At 41.3% G+C, this 13,753-nt stretch overlaps 1 protein-coding gene across 3 annotated transcripts; it reads right to left on the bottom strand.

Moving 5' to 3' along the window:
• Positions 1-7,673: 7,673 nt before the first annotated feature.
• LOC308333925 (uncharacterized protein) lies at positions 7,674-13,081 on the bottom strand. Of its 3 annotated transcripts, none has more exons than XM_080790459.1 (7): positions 12,833-13,081; positions 11,446-11,808; positions 10,751-10,870; positions 9,718-9,986; positions 9,222-9,305; positions 8,861-8,968; positions 7,674-8,654 (listed from the first exon to the last, which is right to left on the bottom strand). In XM_080790459.1, exons 4-7 carry the CDS (start codon positions 9,786-9,788, stop codon positions 8,255-8,257), a joined length of 663 nt encoding a protein of 220 aa, XP_080646585.1. In that variant the 5' UTR covers positions 9,789-9,986; positions 10,751-10,870; positions 11,446-11,808; positions 12,833-13,081; the 3' UTR covers positions 7,674-8,254. The 3 variants fall into 3 exon arrangements, with proteins under 3 accessions (XP_080646585.1, XP_080646583.1, XP_080646584.1); XM_080790457.1 differs by having other exon boundaries at positions 10,773-10,870; XM_080790458.1 differs by lacking the exons at positions 11,446-11,808; positions 12,833-13,081 and having other exon boundaries at positions 10,773-11,372.
• Positions 13,082-13,753: the final 672 nt, after the last annotated feature.

Here is a 13,753-nt window from a genome sequence, read left to right as displayed (position 1 = left end):
ATACATATGGGCTGTCGTCCAGACACTTGCTTGGAAGACGCTCCTCTTTAGATGTTGATCCAAAGCATCACTAGTTGGGGGAATTCTCTCCACGTCCCTAGTTTTCTGTGAGAATAGCCTCATTCGGACACGATCGACATCATTGTCCTGGTTTTAGTCATCAGTGTACAGCCTACAGACAAAGTTTGTCGCCACTTCTTTCAGCCTTGGAGATGCTTGATATGGAGTGTCGACGAGACTTGCAAATTCCTCCATGAGGGATGGCACTTTGTGCATCACCTTGCAGCAGGATCGCTTACCCTTGAACTTGAATGACGATGTGCTGTCTGATCCAGTGAATGCATGGAAGAGAGCCATGGCCTTGCATGTTGTCATGCCCAGGTTTATGGCAATGGTATTCAGCGAGAGCATTCTAGTTGTCTTTCCAGCTTTGAAGGAGATCCAGATTTCTGCGGCCGGATTCAGAGCCTGGATGTGATGGAAATTACACAGAAGCATTACAACAACATCTGTGTCTCCAGTATGCACCATCCCAAGTGATGATGTTTGGAGGGCGTGGAGAAGATGTACTAGGACACGAGTGTCAGCTTCCTCATGATTGCATTGATCCATTGGTGGACTGTTACCAACGTGGTGGACTTGATCACCTGCAGTGATGTAGACATCCTTGTCATCTGGAAACTGTCCATCTGTTATCAACTTACTTGAAAGAAATGAGAACAGTTCCTTCTTGTTGTCAACGTTTGCCAGAAACTTCTGCCAATCTCCTGGTATTTTGGCAGTACCAGATACACGTTGTCGGGTGCCTGTTCCTCGTTTTTCCCTCGTGCCTCCTTTGATTGTCAGTTCACGATACTGGTCCCAGACGATGTCCACTCTTGTTGTTCGTTTCAAGTCATGGTGAACTCTTGGGCAGAATACCTTGTCGAAATAGTAATCAAAGGTCTTCCCAGAGACACTTGTACCAGGAAGTGAATGTATCAGTGCTCCACCATCAATAACAATGAAGTCGTAAACACCTGGTGCAACTAACTCCTCATCGTCAAAATCAGTACTCGTACTGGCTTCCATGATGTATACCAACAAATCTGATTTGGTACAAGAGTTGAGGACTCCCTCAGATGACAATGCAGGTGGGTATTGGGAAGATTCGTGACGAAAAAACACTTCCAAATCCCCCCCGCGACTGTCTAGCACAAGAAAAGCTTTCCCATAGAGCTCTGCATGATGTTTAAAGTGCTCCATTCTCAGCTTATTTGCTGTCTTTCTCTGTGCTTTCTTCTCATGGAACAACAATAAGTTGTTTCTCTTGATTGGTGCTGTCAGGAGTCTGTCATGTGATTCAAGCACACTCTTCCTGTAGTTGTTGTACTGCTCTTGTCCCGTAGACTCAAGTTGATGGACAGATACGGCAGCAGCCGCAGACTCGCACACCTTGTTGTCTAATGTAACCAGGTATTTAGTGCTCTCCTCAAAGAGATTACCATTGCTCAGCAACACCTCCATCAGGTCTTTGGCATGGCGTTGAAAGCGGCGTTAAGGTCATTAACATTAATAGTAGCTCATACTATTGGGATGTAGTACTTTGGCCACTTAACCCACATGACTATCCATATTCATAAAAAACACTTTAGGATCCTTCATAACTTTTTTGCTTACCTTCAAAATATCAATACCACAAGGGAGCAATCAGTGCAGCTCATGCTCTTCTGCAGTATGCTTAACAAGCTACCAAGTCTGTACAATTAAGACACACCTGCTTCTCTGCCCCTATAGTGGCAGTACATAGTATAACTAATAAAATCAAATAAACAAAATAAAACACAGGACTGGTGTATTATATTCCAATATCTAACTTTAGTTCCCCACATATGTACTGCATTGTCTCATTTGTGTGAAATATTATATATTGTCCTATTATATGTATTTTGGTTTTATACAATTAGTCATTCATGAATGAATGAACATCACCATTCTAGGTTCAACAGGATATAAGAGACATTTTTCAAATAAACATAATTCCGATTTTGACCATTTTGGCAAATAGTTGTTAAAAAAATGGCACCATATTGTGATACAGTTAAAAAATAAATACAAATGTTAAATGAATTGTTGTGTCTGTGTGTAATACTAAGAACTTTGTTTTAGCTCGCTTTTAGCTCGTTTTTAGCTCGTTGTGGATATACACCAATACTGGGTGGAAACAAATATTTTATGTGTAATAAGGTTTAAGTACCAAATGCTACTCCTGATTGTGAATCCATACATATCTCATATGTTCAGATTGGATCATTTAATCAAAAGTTACAACAGTTTACATATTTTGGTAGGGCTGATGGGGGTTGGCACCTGACTACGCCCCCTAGAGGCCAATTATTTTATTTTGGTGATTGCCACTCGAACCAAAATGGTTCTATAGACCCTCAACTTCAAATTAGTCCTGAAAGTAAAACTTTTACAAGAGTTGTAAATGACAACTAAATTTAACATGGAGACGGAACCCCACTAATAGCTCTATCTATGGGTAAAGGGGAAAGTAACGCATGTTTGTTATATTGGGAAATGCTTGGCAATAGGATAGCAATGGTTATATGACTATTTAGAGTAAAATGGAAATCTTGAACCTGAAGACAAGTCCTGCTGTGCATTAAAGCTGGTGTGATTTTTAAAATATCAATATAACAATAGACTCGAGAACTCGAGAACTTTTTTCATCATAACTTGTTATCCTGTAGGGATCCCTACAGGATAACAAGTTATGATGAAAAAAATTAGCAGACAAAATTGGAACCTGATATAAAATTGAAGCTGATAAATGTGGGGGTTTCTCTCCTGATTGGATAAAAATGGTTTACTAATCTGATGGGGGAGATCCCTGTTACTGAACAAACACACAGTTAGCAATTATTAAACAACATTTAACAAATAATATCTACCACATAAAATATCTCATTTTTTAAATACATTTTTCACATGAAGGCCCTTCAACAGCATAGCCTAGAGATGTTCCCTGATTAACATCTGCAGCAGCCAGAACAACAAGAAAGCTAAAACAAAACAAAACAAAACAAAACAAAACACAAAACAAAACAAAACAAAGGGGGATATGTCCCCTGCTATGTTCCTTTACTTTACATACTGAAGCCTTTACTGTTACTAATATATGTATGTAAAGGACATGACATCAGTATGTGACTGCAATTTGCAGATGACTCGGCCCCCTGCTGGTCTCTGACAACGACAAATTGCAGGTTGAAAAAGCTTAGTTCTGAACTCAGTAGCACCTGACTCACAAACTATCATTACACCTGGGTAAAACAGAATCCAGTCTCTTTCTGATAACAAACTATCATTATACCTGGGTAAAACTGTACACATATGACTGCACAGCCACACGTGACTCCAACACCATCATAGTATGCAGACGACAAACAGTGATAGGCCAAATCGTCAACAACGACGAGTCTGACTACATAAGAGATCAAAACACGCTGCCACTGTGGAAGGATAAAGGAAGCCACTGGAGCAACTCATACAGTTTAAGCCCTTATTTAATTATCAGGGTGCAAGTAAAAAAGAGACAGCGTTTCGATGTATCAGTCACATCTTTGTCAGGTCATAGCCTTTTTCACGTGGAGCATTCGAGTAAGGAATTATCCAGAAGATTTTTTTACATTTTATAAATATATTAAAACCAAATATGAGGCAGAAGACCAAACATAGTTTGGGAATAGACTGCTTTGGGGGCCAAAAACCTAGGTAAATGGCCAAAGACATGCACAACAAACAATAATAGGGCCCAAAAAAGTAGCTTGCATGAGTGGTCGTCTGGTGGTGACACTTGTGGAGGTCTGGCTCTCTGGTGTGTCAGGAGAACAACCTCTCGCTCCACATCGACAAGAGTCACAAGACCAAGGAGCTGATCGTGGACTTCAGGAGGCCGCAGAGAGATCATGCGCCCATCCTCATCGATGGCCCTGCAGTGGAAAGGGTCAGCTAGTTCAAGTTCCTTGGAGCACACATCCAAGAGGATCTCAAACTGTCTGGACTTACACACCACACAAGTGAGGAAAAAGACCCAACAGCGACTGTACTTGCTTCGACACCTGAAGTTTGGAGTAAGACACCGCACCCTCAGGCTGTATTACACCAGCTCGGTTGAAGGTATCCTATCAGGCTGTGTTACGGCCTGGTACGGAAATTGTATTGCCCGAGAAAAGACCAGTCTACAGCAAATAGTGCGTTTGGCGGAGCGCATAATGGGAGGCAAGCTCCCCGAGCTCCAGGGACAGTGCAACAATTTCATGAAGAAATCAAAGAAAAAACTAAGAAATCCCATAAATTAGAAAACAAATGTTTAAAAAGTAGTGACAATTAGCTGATCTACAAGCTCACAACATTGCCAAAGTCTCTCTGTGTGTGTGTGTGTGTGTGTGTGTGTGTGTGTGTGTGTGTGTGTGTGTGTGTGTGTGTGAGATTGATTGATTTAATACTTTATTAATCAGAAATATAAATAGCATGTATATAAAGCCCTGGGGACTTGTTTCCATTGTAGTATACAAATTAACACAATAATACATCAACAAATACAAACAAACACTTTATGTACAAAGGAGATAAGTGAAAAATGGCAGCAGTGAATGATACCTCCTTTCAAAGGCATTTTACTCCACTTGGTGTGGTTTCGTGAAAGACAATTTTGAAATAGAATAGTGATAAACACCCTTCATGGATGGTGTCAGGGCATTCCATATTATGGTTAATATGGTGTCAAAGTAGTAGACTGAGAATTTTCCCATGTTTGTTCTAAATGTGGGTATCAGATCATGGTTCCTCCCTCTAGTGTTGTGGCTGCGGGTGTCACTCACTTTGGAGAAGTAGTTAGCCAGGTATGAGGGTATTGAGGGCACTGTCCCTTTGACTATCTTAAATACCAATCCCATATTTGCTTAACCCCATCTTCTACCCTGAGCCATTCCAAACTAGAAAAGTGTGTTGGAATTAGGTTGGGTTTAAGGCTGAGGAGAAGTAGCCGTATCGGTTTGTTTTGGAAGGTCTGAAGCAAATGTTTAGTGACATTGAGGTGGGTAAACAGCTTTTTGGAAAAGGTGGGTTGTCAAAATGTCATGTATAGCGGTACAGGTAGGCTTCTGGAGACAGATTGCAACAAACCTTTCAGCCGTCTGCCTTTGCCCTGATAGCAGAGGCAATGAACCAGATGGATGCGGTGAGGATGGATTGATGATAGTCGTGTACATAATTTTCTACAGTTGGTTGAATTTCTTCATGTGTCACTTCAGGAAGAACATCCTTAGCCCTTTTGGTGATGGAGGTGTGATATTCTCACATTTGAGTTCCTGTGATCTTACTGTAACTAATTCAAGTCCATGGGGACAATATAACACCACAGCAACTAAAGTCTTGAATCACCCCATGGTGTTAAATGGGAGCCCTACTATACAACCCTGTTACAGGGGCCGGACACAACCACCATTTGACAGTCTATGCATTGAGCCTCGCGTTGCAATACTAATATACCACTACGCTTTCTAATGCATATGGGGTGCAGTACGCAGACCAGGAGGATAAGCCTGTATACATTTGCCTATATTCGCCCCAGCAAGTGTCCAGGCGAGGAGGCCCCTCGGATGGGCTCGGGGGAGAGGGTACAGTGCCCTGGAGGAGCTCTGGAAAAAGGGTCCCTGCCCACAATGGGAGGGGTTGACTGTTTAACCATACCCAATGTACCCATAGTCAGCCCCACCCCGATCTGTGGTCTCCAGGACTGTGTACCACCTGGTCCAAGGCCAGGGCCATTCCCAACTATATCGTCTCAAGGCTGCCATGACGTAATTTCAAAAGTCAGGCGTTGGAGGGGCTAGCGCCCTCAAAAAAATAAAAAATTATAATAACAAACCTACCTTCTATGATGTCACTGAGGAGCATCATGAAGGTACTGAAAGACCCGCCTACTTCAGACATCAACAACATTATGAAAATTACAAAAATGTATTACACTGGTTGAATGCTTGATTCTAGTTAATCGCTGAATTAAGCGGTGTGTTATTTCTTGATAACGGACCGCTGCCATAGGCTCAGAGCACCTGGCTGTGCTGCTTGAATAAAGTTGTAAACAAACACACAATGTCATTTAACTAAACATTGCTCAAAAGAATGTTTTTTAAAACATTTGAAGCGAGAAATAGACGATGCAATACCCGAAAATGTATTGCTTTTGATCAACACTCACTTCCTTGTTTCCGAGGCGACTCGTGAGTCGGTGCACTCTGCAGTGTTTAGTGTTCTAGGGTTAACTCTGAGAACGTACAAATGGAACCAAATGTGTCTTTACAGTTTCTTATCTTTACTGTCTTCAGTGTCTTAAATAAGATCTGGTTGTAAAAGGGGTGAAGTGGCCTTTTAACACAGGTCTGTAATGGTGATGTCATGACAATGCTATAGGACTGCAGTAAGCAGAACTTGGATGAACTTTTATCATGAATAAACATGGTGATTGAGAGGTTTCATACCAAAATAAATACATGCTGTTGTACTTTGTATCAAAGTACTAAAGTATTATCAGAATAATACATGCTGTAGTACTAAGGTATTAACAATAAACACATTACTCTAGTCTAGTACTTTGTATCAAAGTACTAATGTATTAGAATAAACACATTACTTTAGTACTTTCTATCAAAGTACTAAAGTATACCAGAATAGAGCATCGCAGTCCCGCCCCCTCGAGAGACCCGGAAAATAATTCCTCGTTCATTTTCCTCATAGACTTTTCAAAAAGTATTTATTTAAAGACGTTTACACCGCGGACAAAGCCAACTCTTGTCGTGACAAATCATGACAATAAACACAATGTTTTGGGCCAAACAAATAATGATAAAGAACACATTTTTTTTTGTTTTTCTTCTTTGTAGTTTGGTCCAAAATATTGTGTTTGTTGTCATGATTTGTCACGACTTGAATTGGCTTTGTACAACACTTAAAAGGTCTTTAAATAAATACTTTTTGAAATTTCTATGGGGAAAATGCATTGGGAATTATTTCCTGGGCCTGGCGTCGTCATGAAAGGGGGCGGGACTGCGACACTCTATAAATACATACTGTATTACTTTGTATGAAAGTACTAACGTATATCAGAATACTTTGTATCAAAGTACTACAGTATTATCAGAATAAACACATTCATTGTATTATGAGAATAAGCACATTGTAGTGCTTTGGAAGTACTAAATTATTACGACAGAATAAATACATGCTGAAGTACTTTGTATCAAAGTACTCAAGTATTATCATAATAAACATATTACTTTGATACAAAGTACTACAGTATTAAGAATAAACATATTCTTAGTATTATGAGAATCAGACATATCAGACATATTTATTGCTGTCTCACAGAAGCATCATCTCGGTACTTTGAATCAATAGGGACTGTTTCATGTCTCATCATCATCATCATTTTTCGACTGCGGTTGAGATTATGGATTCCACAATGCTACGCCAGACTTCCCGGTCTTTCATTGCCACCCCCAGTTCCTGCCTACTGAAGCACCGGTCCTTCATTGCCACCCCAGTTCCTGCCTACTGAAGCATGTGTCCGACAGCTTTCTACCTCTGGTCCGCCCTGAGGCAGGACTCCAGAGAAGAAGGGAAGATATAACCTCATTGTCAGCTCTGTAGCAGTGGCCGGCAAACTGCGCTCTTCTAGATCGTAACAGTGAAGAAACACGGGGAAGGTTGCCGTATATTAGATAAGATTAGTCGATGGGTGGCTCTTCCAAGACAGATTTTGCGCTCTCATTAGAAGGCGGGTGTAAGTGCCATCCAACCGATTCTCTTGTTTCTTTGAAAGTGTCCATGTCTCAGAGCCATAGAGTAGAATCGGCTTAACGGTCGTCTTAAATATTTTTACTTTTAACATCTTACTAAGCTGGGATGACCAGATCTTATGCAAGTCATTTCAGTATTCAGTTTTCGTCTCGTTGAGATAAAGACCAACACAATTGGAGGCCTGCTGAAGAAGAGCCTGAGCGTATTCCAATGATTGACTGATAAGAGCAATGTCATCAGCGAAGTCAGTGTCGGTTAGGTATTTAGCAGGATGACGAGAGCTTCTCCTCATGTCTCAGTCAAATGAACTCTTCTATTTACAGGAACATTACAAGTCGAAACATTTGTTTTATTTTGACAGTTTTGTTGGTAACTGTGCACAACTTGACTACGTCTCGTTCCTGAGCTAGGGCTTCTCTCCCGCATGAACCCTTGTCATGTGCACCTTCAGGCCCTCCCTCAGGCCGAAACCCTTCCCACAGAGCGAACACACAAAGGGCTTCTCCCCCGTGTGACTCCTCATGTGTCCCTTCAGAGTCTCGCTGTTGGCGAAGTGCTTGGTGCAGACGGCACAGACGAAGGGTTTCTCCCCCATGTGCCTCCTCAGGTGGATCTTCAGGTACTGGCTCCGACAGAAGCGCTTGTCGCACAGCGCACACACAAAGGGCTTCTCCCCGGTGTGCGAGCGGACGTGCGAGTTGAGGTTGGCCTGGCGGCTGAAGGCTTTGCCGCAGAACTTGCAGTCGAACGGCCTCTCGCCCGTGTGTCCGCGCATGTGGATCTTCAGGGTTCCACTCTCGGTGAACCTTCAAGTTCAAGTTTATCGGTCATTAATAATACAACTATCAAGGTTAGAATATACAACAAGCAAACAAAACAAAAAAAAAAGACGGACAGACAGACAAAATAGACAGACGTGGGCAAGTTCCTTCTCCCCTATTGAGATACACGTATGTTAAATGACTGGGATTTCTGAAAAACAAATAAACTTTTATTTTATTTTAATAAATACCTCTGCTGACAGATGGTACAGGTGTAGGGTTTCTCTCCCGTGTGGGTCCTCAAGTGCTTGTCCAGGGAGTGGTTGGTGGGGAAGGCCTTCCCACACGCAGTGCACGTCCTGTGTTAGAGTTCAGAGTTTTATTAGGATCCCCTATCCCGAAATCGTCTGTTGCTACGCACAGCTAACCTTCCTAGGGTCCACACAGAACATAATAACATTAGAGGACAATGATATATAATATAAATAAAATAAATATATTTGACAAAGTCAATTTCCTTCTAACAATTTCATCATCCAGCTTTCTCTGATTCCCCATTTTCTTGGAAAAGAGAAAAAAACGAAACAAAATAATTATATCTACATAAATTACCTGTGGACCTGAAGGTGGACTTTCAGGTTCTCCGTGCCGGGCTCCAGGTGTTTCCCGCACAGGCCGCAGTCGTTGTAGTGCAACCTGACGTGCAGTGGTGGTGGAAAAAGTACTCACAATTTACTTGAGTAAAAGTACAAAAGTATTGGCATCAAAATGTACTTAAAGTACCAAAAGTAGAAAGTACTCACTATGCAATGTCCCATTTGAAGTTTTCAAATATTTAGAAAATTGCCTAAAATGTATATAGGGCTGAAGTGCATAATGTATGTTGTTTATTAGTAATCAAAGTAACTAGTAAGTAACTAAAGTTTTCAAATAAATGTAGTGGAGTAAAAAGTACAACATTTGGATCAGAGAAGTACCGGTAGTTAAGAGTAAAGTTAAAAGTATTGTAAGTTGGAATTGCTCAAGTAAAGTACACAAATACCTCAAACTTGTACTTAAGTTACAGTACGTAAGTAAACGTACTTAGCTACTTTAACCACCACTGTACCTGACGTGTCTCCGTAAAGACGTGGCGTCAGGGAACGTCTGTCTGCACACTTTACAACACCTCGATTCCATCGCGTCGTCTGTTGATTTCGGTCCGACTGTGGCGACGGGAGATCCTGCCGTCGTCTGGCTGTCATCGTCGCTGAGGACAGGCAGAGGGCGAGGTGCTCCCAGCCTCGTCGTGGCGCTCTTGGTTTCCGCGGCTTTCCGATGCCGTGACTGAGCCGCTTCCTCATCTGCGTCCTCTTCGCTCTCTGCCTCGGAGCAGGGCTGTCACCATGACGAAATTCAAGTAGACGATTCATTGTCACACAAATAATTAACAATTTAATTATGCGTTTATAGGCATTGGAACAAATATGATCTTGATCTGCTATTTCAGCTATTTTTTGGGGGGAAACGTTAAAAAACGTGTGGACATTTTTCCGACATGGAAAACGATTACGACGATTATGCGAAATAATTAGCCCTTCGCTAAACCCCACCCGAAAGTGGTTGTCCAATGCCAATCCAAATAGTTTTAGCAACCGTTGCTATGCTGGGCAAGCTTTCGTCACCTGATAGCTATAATGACATTTTGCATGGCACATATACAGCTTAACGTTGGAAAAATTACACGACTCACCCACCCAGGTGATGGCAATAATACTAATCACCATACTCTTACCTTGCATTACATGAAAACACCCGCCGAACGGTCGTTAAAGTTGATTGAGTTGGATACTGTTTCTCCCTCATTTCCTCGTATTTCTAGTTTATTGAAATAACGTCATGCACATTTGTCCAGTGCATAGCCTACTACAGGCCTGGCTGACTAGATTTAGAAGACATTTTGAAGCTCTTGCAACTGAAATGATCGATTATTTATATGGAGAAATCCCCGTCATTTGTATCACATGCATCGATTCTCAATGGGGGAGAAGGAACTTGCCCACGCCTCCTATAGTAACCGTTGCTAACGTGCCTATTGGACGGGTTGGGGAGGGACTTAGTGAAAAGGCTAAATGCGATCATCTCAAAATCATTTCACGTACCGATTGCGACAGGCAGGCCTACCTCTGAGCATTCTGACGAGAAGAGATGCTCGTCCAACGTGGATTCAAAATGGCCGGCCGGTTGAGATGCTGCACCAAACACAATCTCCTCCTCACACTCTGTTTTTATCAGTGGTGGAAAGTAACAAAGTACATTTACTCAAGTACTGTACTTAACCCATTCAGACCTGACGTCGAAATGAAGGGAAAAAAAGAAAGAATATATATTCAAAGATTTGTGCCGCATTTTTACGATTTTTCAAAAATAGCAGACCTACAAGCTCGTAGCGCGCCATGAGCTTGTAGATCTGCTATTTTTCAATAACTAAAGTATAACATAATGCTTAGTTAAACACCAAAAGGGGTTCCCGCCCAGAATGGGGTGACATTTTGAGGTATTTGCAAAGTGCAAAGTTTTTCTGATTTCCAATAATTTTACTTCTACTCCACTAAAGTACATCTCGGATCCAAATATTGTACTTTTAGTCCACTACATTTTATTGGAAACCTTTAGTTACAAGTTAATTTGTAGATTGAATATTATTACAAAACATACAATAACCACTTCAACACTATATACGATCTACAAACTACTTTTACTCAAGTACATTTTAAATGGTGTACTTTTACTTGTAACAAAGTATAGTTCTACATTGCAGTATTGATACTTTTACATAAGTAAAGAATTTGAGTACTTTTTCCACCGCTGGTTTTCGTGATGCGTCCTTCTGTGGAGGAGCTGGCTAGAGGAGGCTCTGTCTCCTCCTCCTGTCCTCCTTCTGTGGAGGAGATAAAGATAAATGTAAAGAATACTTTTAAATGGAAATGTAAGTCGTTGTTTAAGTCATTTAGTCATTGTAAATCTGAGTTGCCTTTTTGGTTATGGAGTGGTTGTATATGTCCTGATGTTGCAATTGTTTGTCTCCAATGACATTCTGGGTCCTCCTCCTTCTCCTGGTACAGACTGGAGCTCCTCCTCTCGTCCTCCCAGCGCTCTGAAGGACGTGGAGCCTCCTCCTCGTCCTCCTCCTCCTTCTCCTCAGGGAGACGACGGAAGTCTAGGAGGAGGAAAAGACTGATGTCAGCGGTGGGCATCATTGTACCAAAACACGAAAGACAGTTGACTGGCAGACTAAAGTTAATGACTCAAGTACCTAGCCGTTGCATGATGTTATATCATTGACCTAAATCAACAAGGATAGGATGATTTAAAAAATAGTTATGTCTGTAGGAGTGCAGTGCTGCAGCCTCCATGCTATCAGAAATGACTTTGGTTAAACTTGCAGAGTGACAGATTACTTTTTACCTGGGTTTAGTGGGTTACAAGCGCAGCGGTTGCACCGTCGATATTTACGCCACTGTTGCTAATGTAGTGTTGATGATATCTTATATCTATATTGAATATATAGAGGAAACAATGGAAACAATAGAGGGTCGTTTAACGCAATCAGATAGGACTTTTCTTTTTTGTTTGGATGTATGCACTGTCAATCAGATACAACTTTTCTGTTTGGATGTATGGGCTGTCAATCAAGGACTTTTCTGTTTGGATGTATGAGCTGTCAATGAGATAGGACTTTTCTGTTTGGATACGGGCTGTCAATCAAGGACTTTTCTGTTTGGATGTATGAGCTGTCAATGAGATAGGACTTTTCTGTTTGGATGTATGGACTGCCAAGGCACAGATACAAGGCACAGATACAGCACAGATACTCTCAATAGGGATTTTTGTGTTAAACTTTTAGCACCATTTGTATTATCCAGTGGTTTAGGTTTTCAACCCTTTTCGTATCAAGGCCCATTATTTGTTTGTCATTTGAGCCACAGACCACCATTTCATGTCATTTAGCCTCTCAGACACAAAACTAAAGAATATTTTGTGGCCGTTGGATAAGATTTTGTCCATAATTCCTAGCCATAGAATGTCTGTGATCAATTATATACTTCGTATATTCTCTCTTGCCCGTTTTACCTATAAGGTCAACCACACCAATGCAACGCCTTGCCACAAAACTCAAGGACTTTGAAACTGGTGTGTGGTTTGAGCTTTAGACGATGTACAGATGTGACAGTGACACAAACCTGATGGCTGAGGTTTGACGTCAGGAGGATTCAACAACAGCAGCTCCAGCTGTTTCCTCTGCTGCGCTATCTGTCTCTGATACTGTAGTACTGTTTTAACGAACTCATTTAAAATGTCCTCAGCCACGGCACACATCCGCTCACTGACGAACTGCCTCAATGTCTGGATGTCACACATCATTTATACAACAATGGAATCGGATCCCTTTACTTGTTTGATCTTTGATTCAAAGAGCTGATTTGATTGTAGCTGCGACGCCGGATGCAATCATGAATGTAGCCTTGTTATGTTCTGTCAGCGGCCAATAAGAAGGGAGCAGCAATAAGACTTCCAGTGGCCGATCTCTTCAGAATAAAAGTAAACTGAAAGGATTCACTCATTTTCACATTAAAACAAATATACAATGTTTGTGTGTAAACAAAAAAAAATCACACCCATGTGAAGTGAGGGGCGCTCTTATCATCATGCATCATCGCATTCTGATTCCTCCGGCCAATCACAAATTGCCACGTCCTCACTTTTGTCTTCAGTGTTTTGTGTTCACAGTTTACACAATGTAACACTCAACTAGCCATTCATTGTCAATGGCATTCAATGTGTGTTTGCACAAATACTGAAAACTGGCCATTCATTGTCAATGGCATTCATCATGTATTTTCACACACTAACAACTGTCCATTCATTGTCAATGGCATTCAATGAGTGTGTTTGCACAAACACTCAAAGCTGGCCATTCATTGTCAATGGCATTAAATGTGTGCATTTGCACAAGTTTACTCAAAACTGGCCATTCATTATCAATGGTAGCCTATGCCAAATAATATGAAGGCGAGAAGCGACCTAGGTCACGCTGAAACAACAGAGCTTCTTAATACGGCAGTAACGGCACAGTTGACAAGCAGGAGTTAAACTATTAATCT

This window comes from Protomyctophum bolini (assembly GCF_963924005.1).
Source record: "Protomyctophum bolini genome assembly, chromosome: 19".
NCBI classification, from domain to species: domain Eukaryota; kingdom Metazoa; phylum Chordata; class Actinopteri; order Myctophiformes; family Myctophidae; genus Protomyctophum; species Protomyctophum bolini.
The sequence above is the reverse complement of the archived record's forward strand: the minus strand, read 5'-3'. Positions and strand labels throughout refer to the sequence as shown.